The 24,430-nt window shown below is 40.5% G+C and overlaps 1 protein-coding gene across 5 annotated transcripts in view; it reads left to right on the top strand.

Moving 5' to 3' along the window:
- Positions 1-24,430, top strand: part of garnl3 (GTPase activating Rap/RanGAP domain like 3) — a 144,182-nt gene that overhangs the window by 47,367 nt on the left and 72,385 nt on the right. For all 5 annotated transcript variants that reach the window (XM_061733780.1, XM_061733777.1, XM_061733779.1 and 2 more), the window contains exon 2: positions 1,759-1,828. In XM_061733780.1, the coding sequence (XP_061589764.1) occupies positions 1,759-1,828 (70 nt within the window). The remainder of the gene's footprint in view (positions 1-1,758; positions 1,829-24,430) is intronic.

The following is a 24,430-nucleotide window of genomic DNA, read 5'->3' as shown; positions in this document are numbered from 1 at the left end:
GAGGCTTTCAAATGCATTATAATTCCGTTTAGGTTCAGTTTTTGTTTGGAGTCTGGAGTTATAAATTGCTGTGACTCCTCCGCCTCAGCCCGTGCTTCTAGGAATATGATTATTAAAGTAGCCGGGGGCAGAGTCGATTCATTCAAACTAACATACTCTTCCTCCTGTAGCCATGTTTCTGTTAAGCAGAAAATATCACTCCTTCTCTCGAGCTTAACGATCGTATATTTAGTAGTCCGCATCAAATGTTTCGGTCTCTTATTGGTACCAAAAGCGCATTGGTTTTAATTTTTTAAAGGTTATTTTGGTTAACGCCTCCATAACGCCGCACCTGGTGAACTTTTGGAGGGCGAGGAACTGCAACCACTTCTATTTTGCTAGGCACCTGGTTAGAGTCGCCAATTACATTATGCAATCATACAGTTTTATTGGCAGGCGTTGGTCCTCGAGAAGCAGCAGAGAAGTGTGTAACACTGCAGCTCTGCATCCTGGCCTGGACCCTGCATTGTCAGGGAGAGTGTCTAATAAAACTGGCCAAATTACTAGAGACAAGACCTGCACCATCCCGGGTGGGATGAATGCCGTCTCTTCTAATCAGACTGGGCTTTCCCCAAAACGTCTCCCAATTGTCAATGAAGGCCACGTCGTTTTCTGAACACCACCGCGACAGCAAGCGACGGAGCGAGAGCATGCGGCTAAACATGTCATCGCTGGTCAGATTGGGGAGGGGACCAGAGAAACCTACGGAGTCCGACATGGTTTTGGCGTAGTTACACACCGAGACAATATTCATTTTTGTGACTTCCGACTGGCGAAGACGGGAGTCATTAGCTCCGACAGTAATGATAACTTTACCAAATTTACGATTACTCTTTGCCAGCAGCTTCAAATCAGCTTCAATGTTGCCCGCTCTGGCCCCCGGGATGCACCTAACTATGGTCGCTGGAGTCGGCCTCACATGCCTGACTATTGAGTCGCCAATCACCAGGGTCAGCTTCTCAACGGGTGTGTCGCTGAGTGGGGAAAATCGGTTAGACACATGAAGTGAGTGGTGGTGTTCCGTGCGCCTTTTAGGACTACGCTTCCGCCGAACCGTCACCCAGCCGCCCTGCGTGGCCGGCTGCTCGGGAGCTGCAGGGTAGCGGCTAGCAGCTGCTGCTACAGGCCGGTCCGCCGCTAGCTTAGCCTGGTTAGCTGACGAGTCTACGGGACTATGGTCAAGTTGGAACCGCACCTTTAACTGACTGAGCATCGCCTCCAGTCCTGCACGCGATGCGTGACACAATACGTTACCCAATCAGCAAGCAAGCCGAAGATCAGCACCTTTTACAATTTACAGAGGACTTCATTATCTGAAACACACACCTGCCCTGCCTACCTGTTACTTTAGTATGTGTGTATTTGACCGTCGTAACCAGTACTCAGCTCACTCAGCCAGTCTCCATCTATCACTGAAGCTTAATTCAATCAGGGCTCACATCTTAATCAGACCTGGGTGGGCTGCCGCTCCCAGCCATTAACCGCGCCACTGCCAGCCACCACAGGCCAACAAAGACACAGGCGGAAAGGAGAAAAGAAATAATGGACGGGGTCTGGATGAAGGGTCGATAAACAAGAGCACAGAGTGGGATCAGTGAAACAAAAAGAAAAGCAGATGCTGCAACTGCCACTTGTTTATGAGTGATGTCACAGTTTGTGTCCGTACTTCATGATGCAGGTAGAACAGGCCAAGTGTCTGACCGTGTGTTTCTGTTGCAGCTCTGCCTCAGAGGACTTGGGCTGCAGGCGTGGGGACTTCAGCAGGAAGCACTATGGTTCGGTTGAGCTGGTGAGTCCAACCCACCGCCCCCACTCTCCTGTGTGCTGCTTTCTTTGTCCCTCAGCGTGAGCATCTCCTCATCCTCCTCATAGATTCCACTTTTTATGTCCTCCCCTCCCCTTCTACCTCTTTATCCTTTCTATCTTACTACCATCCCCCTTTTGTCTGTTGGCATGGATCTGGGGGGGGCTGATGAATCATGACATACTGGGTGTGGTCCAGCTATGTGCTTTGAGAACCAGGATCACAGCAGGTCCTCCACTTGCGATGACGTAGGACTCTGCTCGCTGCCCGGTCTAAAAGAGCTTGTTTGTTTTGTTATAACTCACACAATTTGAAAGTCATGTACCATGTGTGTCTTTGTAGTTGATGATAAAGATGTTGAGTCATTGTTCCTGGGGGGGGGGTGTGTATGTAAGGTTACATCCCTCCATGTGAGCTGAGTCTGTGCATCCCGATAGCCTAGAGGGACAGGAAGTCCTGCACTGCAACTGCACTTCCTACCAGGGACATATTGCGGGGTTGCCCACAGGGCTGCACACTGCGCGTGTGACAGATTAGTCTTGAGGAGAAACCACATGTTGCATATCAGTAGCAGCAGACGCCACGCTCAATGCTGTGATGTGAGGGGGTGTGTGTGAGAAAATTAGAGAGCAGAAAATATGAGGAGGATGACACCTCAAACAGCCTGATGAAACAGTTACTTCTTTGCATTAAACATGTGCCAAACGACTTGTTATTGCAGCCGTGACAAATTAAATTTTTTACTTTGCTGCCACACCCTGAATTTGTGGTCTTTTTTTAATCCATTTTGTTAACGTTTCTCTAATGTTTCTCTTTCCTACCATGTATATTGAGTAATAATTTGATACAAGGGCAAACAATAATAATAATAATAATAATAATAATAATAATAATAAAGGCCTACCTGTGGGAGTTATTGTGTCAGTTAACTACCAAAAGTGATCATACTCTCCTCCCACGACTCAAGCCCTATCCACTTTGCATTCACACTCTACAACCAAATTCTACTGGAAACACAACAAACCACAAATTCAAATATCCACTTTATACAAAAGGAACATGGATGCAGCACTTCCCTAAATTTTAAATTCTGTCGGCTGCCATCACATAACCACCGCATCACTCCTTTCTTGACATTGACGTTTCTTGACAGTATTCCCTGATCTACTGTACCCAGACAAAAAAAATTGTATCAGATCCATGTACAGCCACGTTCAAAAGTTAGTACCAAGTTTTTAATTTTATGCTTTGTGTATGTGGCTCGGGCAGTCCTCGAGGCAAAAACTCGGGTCTGGGAGGAGTTCGGTGAGGCCATGGAGGAAGACTTTCGGTCGGCCTCGAGGAAATTCTGGCGGACCGTTCGGCGCCTCAGAAGGGGGAAGCAGTACTCTGCCGGCACCGTTTATGGGTCGGGTGGGGAGCTGTTGACCTCGACTGGGGACATCGTCGGACGGTGGAAGGAATACTTTGAGGATCTCCTCAACCCGACTGACATGCCTTCCACTGAGGAAGCAGAGGGTGAGGACTCGGGGACGTGCTCATCCATCACCGCAACAGAGGTCACTGAGGTGGTTCATAAGCTCCTCAGTGGCAGGGCACCGGGGGTGGATGAGATTCGCCTTGAGTACCTCCAGTCTCTGGATGTCGTAGGGCTGTCTTGGTTGACACGCCTCTGCGACATTGCATGGAGGAAGGGGACAGTACCGCTGGAGTGGCAAACCGGGGTGGTGGTCCCTCTTTTTAAAAAAGGGGGGACCGGAGAATGTGTTCCAACTATAGGGGGATCACACTTCTCAGCCTCCCCAGAAAAGTCTACGCCAAGGTACTGGAGAGGAGAATACGGTCGATAGTTGAACTTCGGATTCAGGAGGAACCTGAACCGGTTTTCGGAGCCGCTGCTCCTTCACATTGAGAGGAGTCAGCTGAGGTGGCTTGGGCATCTGTATCGGATGCCTCCTGGACGCCTCCCTAGGGAGGAGTTCCAGGCATGTCCCTCCGGGAGGAGGAGGAAGACCCAGGACACGCTGGAGAGACTATGTCTCTCGGCTGGCCTGGGAACGCCTTGGACTCCCCCCGGAAGAGCTGGAGGAAGTGTCTGGGGTGAAGGAAGTCTGGGCATCTCTGCTGAGGCTGCTGCCCCTGTGACCCGGGAACGGATAAGCGTTGGATGATGGATGGATGGATGGATGGATGGATGGATGGATGGATGGATGGATGGATGGACTTTATGTATGTGTGAATATTGTGGGTCTTACTATTAAACAAATGCAGTCATAGATGCACGAGATATAACTTTTTATTTTAATTATTTTTAAAAAATGAAGCCAAAATAAATACAATACAAAGTATTCCCTTGCAAACTTTGAAAGGATGTAATATGTGCAGACAACTGCTGCTAATGATCAACCCTTCATTAATTGATTATCTGCAGGTGTGCAGAACCTGAAAACCGTAATGAACTGGAGAAATGTTGTGAAGAAGATTGGGCCTGAATGCTCTCACAACCATGTGAGAATCTAATAAAGCCATTTAGAAAACAGCCACTGTAAATTGTTGCTGCAAAAGGTGCTTTTGGATCATGGGATACATTTAATTACCTACTTTTTTCTCCTCTTTTTGGCTTTTTAGTTAAATCAAGTACCCATCTCATTTAACTCACATCTAAACCACAATATTTCAGATTTACGTGTCAGAACAAGCATTGACCAGCTGATCCTGAAGTACACAGCAATGTCAACATTAACCCTGCGGAGCCAGTACAGCTGACATGAAATCAACTGTCTTGCAAACAGAACTGGTTTCACAGCCAACAAAAAAATATTTATCCACTATAATAGTTATGATTATTATAATAAAAAGAATACATGGTCTGTTGAATCCTGTCATCATTTAAGTGTTTGAAAGGAAGCTGATGTTATGATTTGTCTCAACTGTTTAATCACACACTTAGTTCAGCTTGTGTTGTAATGATTATAATTGACATGTATTGCATAATTGACACTTTAAGGGCAACTTTAAATTACGCAGACTGAGAAGACATGAAAGAAGATCCTTATAGCATTGATGAGCAACGTGAAGCAGCTGGCGAAGCAGTTGGAACGCAAGCTTTAGTCCAATTGCCGCTAGTCTGCTAATTTAGCTTGGCATGCTTAGTTTATGTAACATTGGATACTAACTAATATTACCTGACATTTATTCTGGTCAAATTTATCCAAACATCCTTATTACAGATATAGCGGAAATGAAGACTAGAAGATAATTTGTTTGGTATTGCTTCCCCGGAGGATCCAGCTGTGGCCAGAGGTGGTCCAGCTGGTGTCCTGTGGATAGCTACTCCAGGCTGCTTTGGAAAGCTTTGCTAAGCAACCGTTCCAGGCCAACCCAGAACTGTTTGCAGGGGGTCTTGTGGCTATGATTAGTAGCACAGCAAGCCATAATTTCTTTAAACTGAAAATGTATGTGCAGTGTCAGATCTTTATTTACGGCTCAGAAGTCAAAACACTGTTAAGTAGGTAAAGTGATGATTAGCCATTATAGCAGCTAATGGATAAAAAACCATGTCCCTAATTAAACATACATTTTTGGCTTTGTATAGTTTTTACTGATGGGTTAGGTTAAAGTTCACATACACAAACGTGGATGTTACACTTCTTGATAGAGACCGAAACTATCTATGATATATGTTTATTTCTGCTGAAAGGTTGGACATTTTAACACGGGGGTCAGTAAAAACTAGGTGTTTAACAATATATCGTGCCACGAAATTTCGCGATACAAAAACGCCACGAAACGTGTCGTGGAGGTGACAAGGTGTATCGCGATATTGGATTATTAATATTAATCTATTGTGTTGACTAGTAATGCGCATCCGACCACGCGTGGCGACCGCGCCTCGACCCGCGGACCAAAATCCTACTACGCTCAGAAGAAAGTAGTTCCTTTTTGCGGTCCCGATCACGGGACTTTAGCAGGGTTTTGAGCTCTGAACTTTTAAGTCTGGTGTAGAGTTAAGCCTTACCTTAAACACGGGAAAACTTCTTCCGAGTTGGAGTGTACTTTAATGTCCGCTCAACAGTGTAGGATTTTAGAACACCAACACAGCACCTAGTGCCGTACTGTGGCGTATCACTCCGCCCAATCTAAAACAGACTAATCACTACAGATAAACTGACTAGTGTCATTATAGTCCCTGATTTACATCAGAATATAAAGAATATATTTATAAAATAATGAACCCTGAATTACCAAAATAACCTTAACAAAAATAAATATCGTCTTACACTTATAAGGTGAGCAGGAATCAATCTTTTTTATCATGTAAAATTGTATGTAATTATTTACTTTTTTTTATTTATTTAATTTTAGTTGTTAAATTTCTGGAAAAAAAAAAGTCAAATCTTACATGAGAGAAACTATTCAGTTTGTGGCAAAACATTTTTATTGTATGAAACTGAAGATGCATAATGCAAACCTGACATTTACTTTTAGTTCAGTTTGTGGAAAATGGTTGGCCTGGCTTTCTCTTTAAAACTTAAACAGTTATAAAGCATTACAAACTGTAACAATAGGGCAAATGCACAGCATTATTTTGTATTTTGTGTCTTTCAAATAAAATAAACATTTTTCCAGTCATATATTCCTCATTCAAGGTTGTTAAAAAAATACTGCTATAGTATCGTATCGTTATCGTGACCTCAATATCGTGTATCGTACCGTATCGTGAGATTAGTGTATCGTTACACCCCTAGTGAAAACTGACTTGCATTTTGAGCCAGTCCCCATTGGTCAGTGGAAGAACAGCAGTTTTCTTCACTTCCTGGATGGCGTCAGACTAGAAAGCCGACTATAGCAGATCTTGCTGAGAGTAAAAATCAGCCTTGCTATACAAATGGCTAGTTGTGAAGATTATTTGATGAAATAATAAAAGAAAAAATGAATATATATGGTACAGGACGTGTCGTATGCCAGCAATCAGTTAAACATGTTTTCAGTCATGCAAATGAAATATGGCTTTCCAAACTGAAGTTATACATCTGAATAGTGGCAATATTCTTCATACTGCTTTGAAAAGCAGAATAAATGTGACTGAAGGCTTGAAAAAAACGACCACTCTGTATAAATTTACAGCCTGCGGTCCTGAAAGCTTTGAGCACAGCATCTCTGCTGGAAGCTGCTCTACTCTAATCAACTAAAAAACACCACCTCAGACGCAGCTGATGAAGCCAAAGTGTCATAGTGAAAAAGTGCGAGTGCTCTGCTGCTGTGACATACTGGTAGAGGTGGGCCAAAGCCCATCAAAGAAAAGCATACACTTAACCAACAGCATATTTGCAGAAGGAACATGTTCAGGTCATTTTGAGACTTTTATGACAATTTAATGATTCTTGTCAGGAACCATCAGGTGCTTATTTCTTGGTCCCGAGGCAACAGAAAAATACATGGACCGTGAACCCAGGGATTCAATCCTGTCAACACAGGAACTGTTTCATGGCTAAAAGGCATCACAATCTTAATTTTCCACAGACTCTTTTTTATTTTTTTTATTACTTTCCATTGACTTACTGTACCGCTTTAAGCCTTGTATGTGCACTAGGGCTGTTCGATTAATCGATTTTAAATCGTAATCGCGATTATGTAATTAGAACGATGTTAAAACGTGAAAATGGTAAAATCGATTTTTCACTTTTTTTTTTTTTTACCTTGTCTGCACACATATTAATGATTGATACCATATTAATGAATGTCAATACCTGCGACAAGTGCCCCATCGGAGAGGCACTAAAGAGTAGGAGGGGGCGTTGTAACATGCCACCGGGCATCCCTCAGGCCAGATGCGGTAGACCGGCTCGTGTTCCTTGCAAAAAACTTGCAAATGTGAATAGCAAATGTAATGACTGACATTCCACACCTCCACCTCCTTCATGGGTTGCATTATTATTTAGCATGCAAAGACCCAGTTTATTTTAATTAGAAAATGTCTTGTTTTATTTAATTGGAAATATAACTTACTGTATGTTTGCAAGTGCTGATTTGCTGATTTTTTTTCAGAGATAAAACTTTTTTCAACTTATTTTACAGAGTTTTGCACTTTATTCATTCATTTTTGGTTTAATAAGAGCAAAGTTTGCACTTAAAGCCCAATGGGGCAAGTGTTCAATAAAAAAAACTGCATATTTGAAATAATTTATTTGCCTTTTGTCAATTCACAAAATAATCGTAATCGTAATCGAAAATCGGATTTTGAGAGAAAAAAATAGAGATTTTATTTTTGGGCAAAATCGAACAGCCCTAATGTGCACCAATTGCAAGGGCATACTACAGTTTTATATTTTTCTTGTCCCACAGAAGAATAAACACTTAATTTCACTGCAGAGACAATGACTGAAAATTAAAATATGAGCATTGTCAAGATGTGAATGAGGTTATTTTTGATGATCAACCTGGGCTTATTAAGCCTTATCATTATTTTTTCATTATCCGCCTCCTCCTCTTAAAACCGCACCACCTAGCGTCTTATCCCATCAGGAAATGACTTGTGTTCAAAACAGACTCATGCTGAGGATAATTATTTGTACTTGTACTTGTCTTCATACTGTACATGCGTTAATTGGATTGAACACGGACATCCAAACACTCTGAGGCAGTAGTTCAAACTTAAATGTTGCTGACTGTCTTACGTCCAAAGACTGTCTGGATATCGTTAAAGTTCTTGTGGGGGGGGGGGCACTGCCTTTTTTTTCAGATAAAGATTTGGTTTCATTTTAAATGATTTTGGCTGCTCTGGATTGACATTAAGAACAATCTTGGATAGGGACACAACCAATCAGGGAAGAGAAGCATGTGACATCATGAGAGACACAACCAGAGGAGTGTGAACAAGATATTAAAATGGCATGTGGTGGAGTGGGCGTGGCGATGAGTGACTGCTGTCGGTTTTCTGCAAACGCCTGTCAATCCAAGGTGTTAATAGCAATTCAGTTGTTGGATTACTGCATAAAACCCACCCACACCCTCTTGCAACTGGCTCGGTTCATTCCGTACCGGTAGAAATGGCTATATATTGCAGGGGTACAAGACCCATTGCACAAAAGATGATGTTTATGAGGTGAATTTTTATGGATCGCCAGGCTATTTGCACACGGTCGTTATACAGGTATAAAACCAACTACAAGCATCATAAAATCCTGGAAGGAGAAGATCGTCGTACAGTGGGTGACAAAGCCAATGATAATGTTTGAGGTACACATGGGAAATAGGATTATATTTATGACGTAAGGCAAGAACCGGCTACACTGCAAGAAAAAAAAAACTGAATAGAATGGATTTTGAGGCAGAAACTTTATCCAGATGAAAACACTGATGGATATGTTACAGTAGGTCTTTAAAAGTGATTCCAAACGTCCTTATTTTCTGTTTGATGGGTAATTTATGTTGCTAGTTACTGTAGCTGGCGGACGCTGATGAGTTGGTTGCTTTCTGCAGTTTGACCACTAGATGTCAGCAAGGGTTTTGTAGTTTTCCTGGTTCAAAGTAACTAAATGTGTCTTTCCAGCTGCCCAAATTGCATCTGCATCATAGCATCAATTTTCTAAAGTGTGTTATTGAAATGAGTCTCTTAATTTTACAACTATGACACTTGACTTTTTGTGTTTTATAGTGTTACTACATGACTTAGATCACATTTAATTCATCCTGTTTTATAATATTTCAACATAACTGGTAGATAGTAATAAGACAGACCAGCATAAACAGAGCCATGACTCATCCTATCTATTTTATTTTTGGTAGCAGTTGTCAGTAGAAGCGTGCATATCAACAGGTGGTGTTGGTATGAGTTCCTCTACTCCACAACCACCAACTTCATGTGACAACTTAGATTCAAAACCCTGTCCACTCGAGAATAAAGTTGTCCCTTTAAAAGTGTCAAAAAGAATCGCATTTGAAAAATAACCTTTTTGTAATGGTGCATAATTGTTGTACAATTATGTAAAGAGGAAAGTATAGTGTGTGAAAAACTAACTAAACTCTTCCAGCTTCTAGAAAATTCAGAGGGTAAGCAAGTCAAATGCACACAATTAAATGATCACACAGTGCCAGAGAGGACAGACATTAGCAATTATCTCAGGGATCCGACTGCGACTTTCCCTCAGGCTAGTCAGGGTTATAAGAGCACTTCTAAAAAAATATAATTTTTTTGCATTTTTCAGTGAGAAAGATTGAAAACATTCAAGATGATCTTAGGAGTGAACGTCTCAGCAAGATCTGTCCTAGATCAAGCCAATGCGATGCTTAAGGAAATTACACAACCCCTGAGATCTAGATCTCAAACTCTACAGGCCTCAATTAGCACGGAAAATGTTAGAGAATATGACACTACAAGAAGAAAATTACAAATATGATATATTTAGATTACGCAGTCAAAATCTCTTCTCTCCTACTAGAACATGACAGCAGTGTTTATCTTTGAAAACCTGCATCTCAATTAACCCCAGACTAATGGCATGCTATTCTTTGAAAATACAACAGGCCAATTGGAAGATATTTTTGCTATAATAAACAGGTCCAACACAAACAACTCCTATAATAGAAATCAAGGTGTTATTTTTTACTGGGAGTTCAAATTTGAGCATAGTTCAATGGTCCAGACCAGCTCTTTTCAATGACGACTCCTCAGTAAGGTGACGACCCTTCCTGCCTCCCCTCACAGGACTTGAAGAGAATTTTTCATGCTTTTATTACATCTCCACAACATTAATAAAATACTTTACATATTGTTATAGATCAGATGTTACATCATGATTTACAGGTTGTAGAAAAATTTGGGATTTGGTTCAAAATTTGAATACTTGTTTCTTCATTTCTTAAGGCATAGCTGTTCAAGCTCCACTCCGGCCACAGAACCGAGCTCCACAAGCTTTATCTTTGCAACTTGTACAGGACTTTGATCGGCGATTAGTTTGAAATTCACCTGAAATTCACCTGTCAGGCATGGATGTGGTGTGATGATGCTCTGGGCTTGTTTTTCTGTGACATGACCTGGGTGCCTCACTACTAAACACACTTCTACAAGGTATCAAATCATAGGCGTTACAAGCAGTTTTTCAAATTCACTGTGAATAATTCATAAATCATGAAGTGTAATCATATTTTGTTGTTCATGTGATATTTTATTGAACTAACTTTAAGACTCAGTGAGGCCCAAGTGATTTTCTTTTATTGTCCGGATTTAACAGAACTCATAATTTTAAGAAAAATGTGCTCACTTTTTAAATAATCAAAGAAGATGTAAAACCACCAACCACAAGAACAATAAGTTCAGTTTATTTGTTTAAAAAACAAACACGTTGCTGCTGGTAGAGCAGAAAAGGCAAAAAATATATCTAAATTTAGAGCAAGGTACCATTTTAAACTCCTTGGGAGAATGTCTTGCAATGTTGGTCACTAGCAAAGGTTCCCAGAACAAAATGTAAAGAAAAAAAAAGGAATAAGGAAAAGGAATTTTTAACAAGGAGAAAAAGTAGGAAGTAGGAAGTTAAAGGAGCATGAGGCTCCTTTTAAGAAATGAGACTCTAGCGCCACCCTTCGCCACGACGGCCGTCGGGGGTACTGCAGCCAACAGTGAAGCCGGCACGGGAGAACGGGGAGAACGTGCATGCAGCGTCATGTGACGTCACATCCGCAGGACAGCAAGGGAAATTCGGCCTCTGAATTGCAGCACATTTTGCAGCACACAGCCTGTTCAAGGCAACGGAGAGATACACTAGAGGGCTCATTCATTTTGATTTGGAACGCTTCATCTGACATTATTACTAGAAAACTTAAAACGTATACACATTTGTTTCATAAATCCTGCCTCAATCCTGCCTCAAGCTCCTTTAAATTCACACAATACACCAAGAAACAGAGAAGGTAAATATCCCTCTGATGCAGACTGACTTTGAGCCCGCATTACACTCACATGGGGGGGTCCCTCTGTTTGTTTACGTCAGCACACATTCAAACTCACTTTTCAAAATTTTGAGCAGAAACCACCTCGTGACGGACTCTGCGTTTTAAGTAGAGACAACCAACACAAAGGCGACTCCCACTTGCAAAACTTGTGTGTTAAATCTGAAGCCGGCAACAATTAAAGCTGCTTCACGCTGCCTTGGCAGCTTTTTGACAGCCTGAATTGAATGTTTCTGTAATGGAGGTGGTGACAGTGAGGTGGGCAGTGGATGTCTAAAACTGAAAGAAAAAAGTGTTTGAAGCACAAACCTGTGATACACACTGTGATGTAGTTTGCCTCTGTCTCGGCTCTGTGCCGCTGAGTGTGCCATAGGATGCTGTGATAAATACAATTGACACTGCTGTATTAGTTTGCATGTGCACGAGTGTGTGTTTGTGTTTGAGAAACTGTGTCGAGAGGTCATCTACCAGTCTCGCACAGCAACTGGTGTGCAGACTGCTCCGCTGCCGCCTGCCTGCCAGTGTTAGTGTCAATGCCTCAGAGGCTTTTGACTGCATTGCCACTTTGAATTTATTCGCAGTGAGACGCACTCTGTGGTGGACTTTGTCGGCATGTTTTTAAGGTGCACAAATTGAGGTGACAGCAGTGACTTTCACAAGCTGCTATTACAATAAAATGGCAAATCAAAAATGTGGCATGTTAAATTCTTGAGTTTTTGCAACCCAGCTACTAAAATAATACTAGCCAACGTTAACTATCAAAAGCTAATAGTTATATTTTTCATTTGTAAAAATAGAGCTCTGCACTGTCCAAGAACCCTTAAAGTTACCAAGGAAATGTAGTTAATTAATTAATCAAAAGATTCACTTAAAGGGGACCTATTATGGTATCTAATGTCTATTTTAAACAGGCCTTGAATGTCTTAAAAACAAGCTTTTGATTTTTTTTGCTAAACAAATTAGAAATTCAGCCTCTGAGCCATGTCTGCAGCATCTCAGTTTCTAACCTCATTATCTATGCGTGATTCTGAGTGGGTGGGGAGGCTATGATAATGAGGCACTGTGCTGATTGGCTGCCTGAATGACGCGATACATCGCTACGAAAAAATGGTGGAAGCTCCGGCCGGCAGAGTTATTTACAATGCGAGCGAGCGTCACCAACAACATCAATTCCATTGCTTTATTTTCTATTGGACTGTCCTAACTGGCCGCGAGCAACGCAGCGCGACGCGGCGTGCCGTTTTGAGCTGAACATTTGTCGGACATCCTGCTTCTATTTTCTTCCTGTCGCTCGCGTTGAAAGCTGGTTGAAAGCGCTGTAGGAAACGGTCATGGATGAGCAACGGCTGATCCAGTTAGTTGAGATGAGAAGTTATCTCTATGATACCTCCTCATTTCACTACAAAAACCTCAATAAAGTGGCAGCTGGCTGGAGGGAGATGGACAGAGAGCGTCCGATGTCACGCAGTGCGACGCGATAGTCGGACGCTCGCATGCAGTTACACAGTTTTATAGTTGTGGGCGTGGTTTGCATTTTGGTTACGTAACGAAAATGCGCCGAATCTGAACGGCTCGTAGAAGTCACATGACACTGGATGGCTCATCCGGGCGGCTGTACAGACATTGCAGAATTTGGTTGCTTTCCTCCTTCTCTGAGTTGGCAGGCTGAGGGGAGACCACTTTATATATGTTAAAGCAAGAAAAAACGTGTCTTTAAAGCCACTCTGTGTAGCAATACCACGCCAGGCCATGGGGGGGCAGCATATCACCAGAAAGTTCACATGGCAACCCATGGACACAATGAAATGCAGGGATTGTGGGAAAAATTGGTATTGCAAGACAAGACAGACTGGCCTCACTCATTGACACATTATTGTCAGTTTTCGTCACAGCACAGAGCCATATGCCCCCTTGTGGTCAGATGTCATATGACTGCATAAAGTGGCTTCAAAGTTTTCAGTTTCATGAAATGTTGTCTATTTTACAGTATTACATATTTACTGCAAATGTAGTGGATATAAAGAATGACAAAGAATAATTTGTTGGCTCGGATAATTTCAATAACAAAGAAAGAAGGAAAAAGAAACAAATAAGCAATACACAAGTTATCCCTCCGACTTGTTTTGATCCGCTAGAAGTGTATGCTAATGTATTTCTCTGCAGAAATTTCCTTTTTTCTTCTATCTCCTTAACTTTTTTTTGATTTTGCTGTGTTTGAGATGTAATTTGACTGCAACCTTTGAGCACAGTATGTTCGGAGACCAACGAATTCAACGCTTTATACCTTATTACTCAGTGAGCCAGCCTTGATGCAGATGTTGAATTGATTTGCTTAATCAAACATCTGCTGTTTTCCAGATTTTTATAAAGATGTCATATGGGAATCTATTTAGTCAGTTTCTCAAGACTGAAGAAAATAGTTGCTAGTAATTCAGCCACATAAATAATCATAGCCCTCTCAGAAAGCAGTTGAATACTTCAAAAATGATTGTGCTATAATAGGAATTTAAACAATATTTACACATATTTTGTTAAAAATAAGTTTATTATAATGTATTACTGTTGATTGCTCCACTGATGAAGACTCTGTTTACTTCCTTTTTTATTTGTCATATTGGATTGTATAGAAGAAATTGACTTGACAGTGTGGGATGAAGTTTTGGTGTATTGACTTTGTTCAGGTGCTACAGTAGCTGATCTGCAGGGTTTTTTCTTATTCAAATAATGAACTGGTTGGTATTAGTCCAGTGTTTCTCCCAACGGTGGGCTGAATCGGTGAAGAAAAGCTGACTTCTAGGATTAAATCCTTCCCATATTAATCTTATCTCTGTCATATCGCTGCTCATTTCAAATCTCAAATTAGTTTGAGATTTGTTTTCTATAATGTCAATGAGAAATTTAAGGTTTTTGACTGAATATGTTCTCATGAATCATAAGTAGAGCCACTGTGGTTGACCGATGAAAAGCCAAATCAAAATTAGATTAGTTTATAGCGTGTGATGGCTTTTTGATGACTCACTTTTTTTATTTTCTGTTTTATTTTTAAATTCTTTAAATATTTGAAAAAAATTCTTGAAATGGAAGAACTGCTGTTGTAATTTCTGTAGCAAACTCCAAAGCAGTTGTGGCCCCTTAATGCAAACAAAAATGAAGAGAGGAACTGGCTTTTACTGATGTTTCATGTATTTATATTCTGCTGCGGTGCATATTTTCTGAATCTATCCACCTATGGACTGTTGTTGTATTGGCAACGACTCTCCAATGACAAAACTGCAAGAAAAAGGCAGAGGAAACAGTCATTTTTGTGCTCCAAAACCGTCACTTCCATCACTCTGGTAGTGTAGTTGTTTGTGTTGCAAATGGTAAAAAACACTAATTTAATCCTATTAGAGTGACCGGACCATTCAGATTGACATGCATACATGAAGATATGGCTAAAATCACATTTTAAGCACTTCCACAGATGGTTTTATCCCATTTGAGAAAAATAACAAACAAAAACATTTCAATGTTGTTTTTGGCTGTTCAAACTGTGAACAAATTTATATGGATATAATGGGTTTAGTATTTTCTCTTGTACATTGCTCATTTTTCTACATTTTATATTGCGCTTTTTTAATTATTTAGCTATTTATTGGTTATTTGTATTTTTACTTTTTTAGGATATACTTTTTTTATACCTTGTCATACTTTCATGTGTATTTAGTAAAAACCATTGAGAGTGTGTGTGTTTGCTGCTGCACAATTGAAGTTCTATTCTATTCTATAATCTGGATCTGCCAAGAATCTGGTTTAGGCTGGCCATCTGAACACAGTCTGAGACTCTTTCAGATGCATGCAAATGCACACTTGCAGTGATAAACCAGTCTTTTACAAATGAAGATGCCTTGCTCTGTTTGATATCTGTGTAGTTAATAACACACTAAGGGCCTGATTTACTAAAGGTTTGCGTGTGTAAAAACGTGTGCAAACTTGACATCACCCGCAAACCAAAGTGCAAGCTGATCTACTAACAGCGTGCAAAGAGGACTGCGCCTCTCAAATGAGCAAAATAGCACACGCTATTCATTTAGTACTTTTGCCCTGATGAATAATCAATATTGGGCGTACCCGCCAGAAATCTCTAAATACTGGGAGGGGAAAATGCAAATATGTCCATTTACCACACACAATGAGATTTACCAAGCCTGAAAGTTTTTGCGGGGATTGTGATTGCGTCTGTATTTAATACGTTCGAAAGGAAGGTGCTAATCTGCCCAGCATTACGCAGGGATGCTTGTTGGTGCCTGATTTGAGGACTGGGGTGGGGATGGCTCATCTTGAGGATTCTCCACATGCAAAAGGAGAAATATTCTATTTGAATGTTAAATCGAGTATTATTCAGCAAAAGGTTGCCACAGGAGGCACATTCATTTTTTTATTTGTGATAATAAATAAATCACGTGTTTTCATGGAGAAAAAAGTGTTTCTTATTGTGTGCCTGTTCTGCATTTGTCATACCCCGGTGTTGTGCCGTATTCAGCACCCCTGCCGTGAAAAGCACCCCCTCGTCTGACAAAAATTATATTCTCATTCCGTGTCACGTTCTGTTTAGCGTCCAGTTTTGTGTTAATGATTCATGTTTAAATGCGCTCATGGATTCCACAATAGTCATACTTTCCCACAATCACAGTCACAGATAACAAAAATCGGGTAAATGGTTATTGATGTCATTAATTAATAGCCTGCTTACTGTGTTGTCTTCCATAATATTTGTAAATATATATAATATAAACTCCTAAGTATGTGTTTGTGTGAGTGTGTATATATAAATATTTTGAAGTGTCAGTGTGTTGTTTTTTTTCTTGGTCTACTTATCATTGAATATACGAGGGGGTGCTTTTCACGGCAGGGGTGCTGAATACGGCACAACAATTTGCCTCTTCCACTAATATCTCTAACTCCAACTCGTCAAATTTCATTTTGCGCTCGCAAACCGTAAGACACGCAACACCTCATTTAAATACTGAGGTTTGCACCTGTTATCAATTGCGCACGCAATCTTAGTTGATCACCCGCAAAACACACAACAACAGCACGCGCAAACTTTTTCAGTGCACACGCAATTTAGTACTCTTTATTTAGAATCTTAGTAAATCGGGCCCTAAGAGACTGTCTTTCATCTGTTTTTCTGAATAGCTTTTTAGCAGTAACCCTCAGTCTTATCTAAGTCTCTTCAAACTTATTCCACTTTTATTCTGTTGGAACTTCATTATTTGTGTTTAAAACTTCTACTAGACCATGCATTTTGGCTCCTCTTGGATGTGTTTCTTATTTTAATGACTATTACTGTCTATTTTAGATGTGGCCATCTTATCTTCCCTTTCGTGCCTCAAACGAGGCTCCAAAAATAAAATGATGCTTGTAAGATCCTTCAGGGCCCCTTTAAAATAATTGATTTTTTTCTTCTAGGAAAAGCATATGTCTGCCAATCTCTTAAAGTAATTTCGAAGATGACGTCACCGTAGATGCATTTCTAAATCAGCCTTTTTTAAATGTATTAATCTATCTCCTTTGGGATCTTGCTCTTCCATCTGGCCGCGTCCCAATTTCCTTTTTGATGCATAACTAATCATCTGTTAATCAGATCATACGTGGCACTCATCCGCTGAGCTCTGCCATCCAAACACTTCGCAGCGGCGTCTGCCTGCTCTTCAGGCCTCTTAAACCTGCTGCACCCATCAGCGTGAATCCTGGGTGGGTGAGCAGGTCGATATCCCGGTGTTCTCTGTTCACGTCAGTAGATTAGTCATTCTTGCTCTTATATAGATGTACATATAAATTGATGTAGCAGTCAGCTTGGCTGGATTTGTACTCAGCTGCAGGTCGTGTTAATCAGGTACCGATTTGTGTCTACATGGCAAACAGAACAATATTGTCTTTGATTTCACCTCTAATCTTCCCCTTAACAGGTTGTTATTTCATGTCGACATTATTAATTGCTTTGGGGGTGCTCTCCACAGCGTGAGCTAGCTTCTTATGTGCATGCTGCACTGTAATCAGTGACTCATCACAGTCATCTGGATGCCATATTGTTATATATGGCATGTTGGATAAGAAGTCATGTCGCGATATGTACTCTTTTTCTTATATCCAGCAAAATCAACAAAAATACAAATCAACATTGAGGTGGTCTGGCTAATAAGAGTAGACTCTGTAGGCTACTTGAAACCTGATTTTATTTTTGAATCCTGAGTGCTAATGGGCTTCATTGTTGTTAAAAAAAACAGGGAGGAAGGATGTGGGAAACTATGGATATTTGTAGCATAGATTTAAAAGGCTTTAACTTCACATTCAATATGTATTAGAAGGAGTTTCAAACATTCATTGAACTTTTGGAAAGTGGAGATGTGAGATGGTCTGTAATAGTAACCCGATGCAGCATGTTCAGTATCACCACACGGTTCAGGTCGGTTGGAAGTCTAAATCTTTTAGGTTGTGGACCGTTTTAGTCAAAGCTGGCATCACTCTACTCTAGTTAATCCAAAACTGGGCAAATGGGCAAATGGGCTAAAATAGCTAGCTCAGTTACTGAAGGCTAACTATTTTAGACCACTGGTAAATCAGCTGTTGGACAGTGGTCCAGTTAGTCAGCTAAAGGAATCGTGAGATGCTGCTTCTGGCTGCTCAGCTAAGCTTTGCCGAAGGCCAAAGGCAGGGAGCGACGAGCCATTGTTAGCCCAGAATGTTTCAGGCCAACTCAGAACAGGTCACAGTTGTGCGTTAGTACAGCTAACAGCACAACTAGACGTCTGTTAAAATAAGCGTAAACTGAGCTTTTATTTCACAGCTCAAATGTTAGATTAACTGAAAGTGCTAAACGCCCAGAAGTAGGGCTGCAACGATTCGTCGACAATGAATTCCATTGTCGACAATTGTCGCCAGACGTGTTTTTCCAACGGAGTGAGGCGTCTCACTTCAATACAATCTCTGCTGAGAGTCGCGCATGCGCGCTAGCGTCTCTGCCGAGCGGTAGCGTGTAAACAATAATGACGGCGTCCCGTCCTGTAGAGCAGCTGCATGTAACAAAACTTCTAAAGTTTTGGAGCCTTTTAGCCTGGATACGGTAAATAAAAAAATGACTTGCAAGGTTTGCAAAGCAGACCTTGCTTATCACGGGAGCACGTTGGTAATGCAAGCATTTGAAGAGAAAGCACGTCGGGTCTGGGTGACGGGTTTCAACAACACCAGTTCAACCCAGATCATGTCCTGCCATCCAGAACCGATTTCACCCACTTGATAGAGAAAAAATATGAGACGTTTTATTTTATTTTTTATATAACACATTTGCCTGTCCTTAAAAAATGAATAATAATGGACAGAGGTTTATTTATTTAGGGATTTATGTCTATACTTGTCCTTGGTTTTAAATAGGACATTTTATTAACTTTTTGTATGAACAGCGGCAAAGTTGAATAAAATATCTTCAGGACTGTCTCAGAAAATTAGAATATTGTGACAAAGTTCTTTATTTTCTGTAATGCAATTAAAAAAAAAAAAAAATGTCATACATTCTGGATTCATTACAAATCAACTGAAATATTGCAAGCCTTTTATTATTTTAATATTGCTGATTATGGTTTACAGATTAAGATTCCCAGAATATTCTCATTTTTTGAGATAGGATATTTGATTTTTCTTAAACTGTAAGGCATGATCAGCAATATTAAAATAATAAAAGGCTTGCAATATTTCAGTTGATTTGTAATGAATTCAGAATGTATGACATTTTTGCATTACAGAAAATAAAGGACTTTATCACAATATTCTAATTTTCTGAGACAGTCCTGTATTTTTCATTGAAGTACCCATCTTTCTTGTGTTTATTATCATTTGCCACATAATTAAAGCGACATAATAAATTTAAGAAAAAATTACTAATTATCCGATTAGTCGACTAATCGTTTCAATAATCGGTGACTAGTCGACTATTAAAATAGTCGTTAGTTGCAGCCCTACCCAGAAGCTAAGGTGATCACAACTAACTTAGAGAGTACTTTCACTCAACAAGCCACATCTCCAATTTTCCAAACAGGCTTCATACAATTTTACCTAATGAGGTACATAAAAGTCACCCCCCTGTACAGTTATCATGGATTGAGAGGTTAGCCGTGGACACCAGAACTGGTACCAGGCTGTAAAGTTGGACATTTAATATGGAGTTCAGTTGACAGTGATTTTCTTTTGGAGAAAACCCCTAGTGGTCATTCAAGAAACTGCTACGTGTTTCTCGGATGGTCTTAGTTAACATGGTGGACCCTTGTTAGGATCTACTCTTTATATACACTGACTTCTTACCTTTAACTCACTGGATTCACAGAAAATTGTGTGTAACACAGATCATCGCCAGGCTTTTGTTTTTTTTGGACTGTTTCCACATTGTTAAATTATTAAGAGAAATTACCATATATGTCTGCTAAAAAGTTAGTTACAATAAAGCTGGAGTTCTGTATTTGGTTTCTACACATTTGATTCACCACATTTTTCTTCCTTCCTCAAATGCAGCATGTTATATTTATATTCTATACTAAGTCTTTTTATTTTTATTCTGAGTCATTGGATGGTCTGTGTAACGCTGAGATATTTATGGCCGTGTTCTCCTGAATTCCCCCCTCCCACTGTCTGGCCTTAAACAGATAGAGACAAATATATTCGATTTCTGTCTTAAAGGTTTTACCACTGTGGCCACATAAAACCTAAGGCAACTGCAGGAGAGCAGCTTAACATTAATCAATGAAACTGCATTTCATTAATTCATTACAGCAGCCTGTAAGTTGTGTCCTAAAAAATGCATCTTTTTTCAAATTGTATGAATACGAGTTGGCAAAATAAGGTCGGCTGGACTCAGCCTTTGAGATATGGTGAGGAGCTCATTAATCTGGATTGGCTTTCAGAGGAAAGTCTTTCAAAAAGGAGCCACTTCAGGTGGTTTGGGAGTCTGATCAGGATGGCTACAGTGGAGGCTTTTTCAGATACGTCCCATCAGGAGTAGCCTCAGTCCATACCACTTCAGTGGAGAGGTCTTAATACTCTCTTGCTTTGGTAACAAGCAGCAGGTGGGGAGAGGGGGGGTGGATGGATGGATGGATGGATGGATGGATGGATGGATGGATGGATGGATGGATGGATGGATGGATGGATGGATGATGGATGGATGGATGATGGATGGATGGATGTAGGGGTGGGTATTGGGAAGGACCTCACGATACGATACGTATCACGATACTTGAGCCACGATACGATACACATTGCGATATCCCGATTATGCGATATCCTGATTATTATATTCTACATAGTTCACCGAAAAATGTAAAAATGCATTACACATCTTAAAATCTAAGTTGTATATATGTACATCACATGATAGGGATGGATCTTAAAATCCAAGTTGCACGTTCATCAGATTATAGTTACAATTCATGGGACAAACTGAGTCAAAACAATGTTTTATTATAACTATACAAGCTAAAGTTACAAAATATTTGTATATGTTTTTCATATTATTTACATCATATGAAATTAACATTAAATTTAGTATGAGGTTGCTTTAATTATGTGGCAAATGATAATAAACACAAGAAAGATGGTACTAAAACCAAGGACAGGCACAGTGATCAGTCAGTATAGATATAAATCCATAAATAAATCAACCTCTGTCCATTATTTTTCATTTTTTAAGGACAGGCAATTGTGTTATATAAAAAATAAATTATAAAATGAAATAAAACATGAAATAAAACCTGAGCTCAGTGCAGGGCCCTCCCAGGGTTGGTAGAGAGTGGCAATGCCCAGGACTGTCACTTAGGTAGGAGCACTGGGTGATATAATGGGAAAAAAATCGGGGATTAAAAAAAAAAAAAAAAATCGATATTCAAATTTTGAATATCGATATTGAATCGGCTGGAAAAGTATCGCGATATATTGCCATATGGATATTTTTGCCCACCCCTAGATGGATGGATGGATGGATGGATGGATGGATGGATGGATGGATGGATGGATGGATGGATGGATGGATGGATGGATGGGCAGCAGCATAGCAAAGCTCCTTCTGGCCACCACCTTCAGCTGTTCTTCAGGGACTAGCTGAGATATATTTTCTCTCCTTCTTGTCCTGGGTCCGTCTCCTCATCCTCACCAGATGCCTGAAACACCTCAATTGTCTCCTCTCAATGTAACAGCACTGATTCTACTCCCTATTGAATGGTAAAATTTCTCCACTTGAGCAGACTGAGAGCCACAGTCTCAGATTTGGGGATGCTGATTGTCATGTTCATCATTTCACACCAGTGAGAGCTGAAGATTGCAGCTTGATGATGATTGCAGCTTCCATTATACAAAAAGCACAAGCTAGAGGTTGTTTGCATAAAAGCTCTGAACAGAATCAGTGATGGATGGACCAGAACAAGGATATAAAAGCATCCTACCTAATGTTTGCATTAAAATTTGAGGTGATTTTTATTATGTGCTGACATGAAAGAAGCTACTTTCCAAAGTCTGTTAATTTTAAATTGCAGGTCTGAACGTGCATGGTTGTTTATGTCCTGCAATGGACTCGAGGCCCATCCAGAGTGAACCTTACTTCTTATCTTCTGACATAGGAAAGGGAAAAAGCTCTGAATATGACCCTGGATGGGATGGACGCAGGTTGAGAGAGTGAATGAATTTTCTACACATCTTTTGTACATTTTTGTACACGTGATTATACAAGGAGTAAAAGAAAGCTTCTATTGTGAATTACATAACATTCTTTTATGGTAAAAAAATAAATGGTTCTTTTCATTTCAGAGCCAGAGGCATTTAGAAGTAGCTCGTCCCACTTCCTCGTCTGGATTGCATCTGAATAAATCTACAATTCAACAATGTCGTTTAAAAAAGGAGACTAACAGGAAGGCATAAAGAAGATTAATATGCTTAGAAGTCTTGCATTCCAGGGTTTTTTTTAAACGAAAAATTGCATTCAATCATTCCCTTTCTTTTTTAATTTTTCCTCTTTTAATTCCCAGTTTATTTGTCTACATCTGCATCTGCTTGTTTCTTTCTCATTTCTGGGTCCTCTTCATCCTCTTCCACTTCCTCTCCTGCTCTGCTGCCTCTGTGCAGTCTGCCTTCTTGAAGGATTGTGAGCGTGCATGTGCAGGCCCAATGATGAGATCAATTATCCATCAGCACTCAGAAAAGTATTGATTTGATATTCAGACACACGCATGTGCCGTCACACTGCTGGGGACTGGCTGAAAACAGAGGCTCTACGAGTACGTCAGGAGTTGATTGTGTTTGTTAAAATGCATGCGTGCATGCGTGAATGACTAAAAAGAGAAAAAGTCTCTCCCTTTTTCACCCGATGGGTAACATATTCTGGATAGAGCTATTAGTCTTTTACATGTATGTTATTTTTTGACATTTCCATATGTTTGTTGCCACTCTCCTAGAATTACTTTGTTGTCTATTCACACGTCACTTCCTCAGAAACTCATGCAATAGTACCTCCTGTTTGACGTCTATATTTCTGGAAAGAATATAATTTTAAAAAATGTGGGTAATACTAGGGATGGGCGGAATGGACTAAAAAATGTATCACGATAATTTCTGGCATTTATCCCGATAACGATAAAAATGACGATAAAAAAAATACCAATTCAACTCCACCTTTTTAACTATAAATCTATCTCGCTCTCAGATCCGCCATGTTTGTTACACAAAAACGTCATCAACGGGAATTTATCTTTCCTTCCTTCCTTCCTTCCTTCCTTCCTTCCTTCCTTCCTTCCTTCCTTCCTTCCTTCCTCTTTTCTCCCTTCCTTCCTCCTTTCCTTGTTTTCTCCCTTCCTTCTCCCCTTTCCTTCCTTCCTTCCTTCCTTCCTCCTTTCCTTGTTTTCTCCCTTCCTTCTCCCCTTTCCTTCCTTCCTTCCTTCCTTCCTTCCTTCCTTCCTTCCTTCCTTCCTTCCTTCCTCTTTTCTCCCTTCCTTCCTCCTTTCCTTGTTTTCTCCCTTCCTTCTCCCCTTTCCTTCCTTTCTTTCTTCCTTCCTTCCTTCCTTCCTTCCTTCCTTCCTTCCTTCCTTCCTTCCTTCCTTCCTTCCTTCCTTCCTTCCTTCCTCTTTTCTCCCTTCCTTCCTCCTTTCCTTGTTTTCTCCCTTCCTTCTCCCCTTTCCTTCCTTCCTTCCTTCCTTCCTTCCTTCCTTCCTTCCTTCCTCCCTTCCTATTTTCTCCCTTCCTTCCTCCTTTCCATGTTTTCTCCCTTCCTTCTCCCCTTTCCTTCCTTCCTTCCTTCCTTCCTCCTTTCCTTGTTTTCTCCCTTCCTTCTCCCCTTTCCTTCCTTCCTTCCTTCCTTCCTCCTTTCCTTGTTTTCTTCCTTCCTTCTCCCCTTTCCTTCCTTCCTTCCTTCCTTCCTTCCTTCCTTCCTTCCTTCCTTCCTTCCTTCCTTCCTTCCTTCCTTTCTTTTTTCCTTCTTTTTTCCCCTTCCTTCCTTCCTTCTTCCCTTCCTCTTTTCTCCCTTCCTTCCTTCCCCCCTTCCTTCCAAAAATCAGCTTTACACAAAAACTTCATCAACAGGAATTTATCGTTTTTACCGCGAGATATAAATTCTTACCGTGGGGAATT

Source organism: Cololabis saira, chromosome 11 (genome assembly GCF_033807715.1).
Source record: "Cololabis saira isolate AMF1-May2022 chromosome 11, fColSai1.1, whole genome shotgun sequence".
NCBI classification, from domain to species: Eukaryota; Metazoa; Chordata; class Actinopteri; order Beloniformes; family Belonidae; genus Cololabis; species Cololabis saira.
The sequence above is the reverse complement of the archived record's forward strand: the minus strand, read 5'-3'. Positions and strand labels throughout refer to the sequence as shown.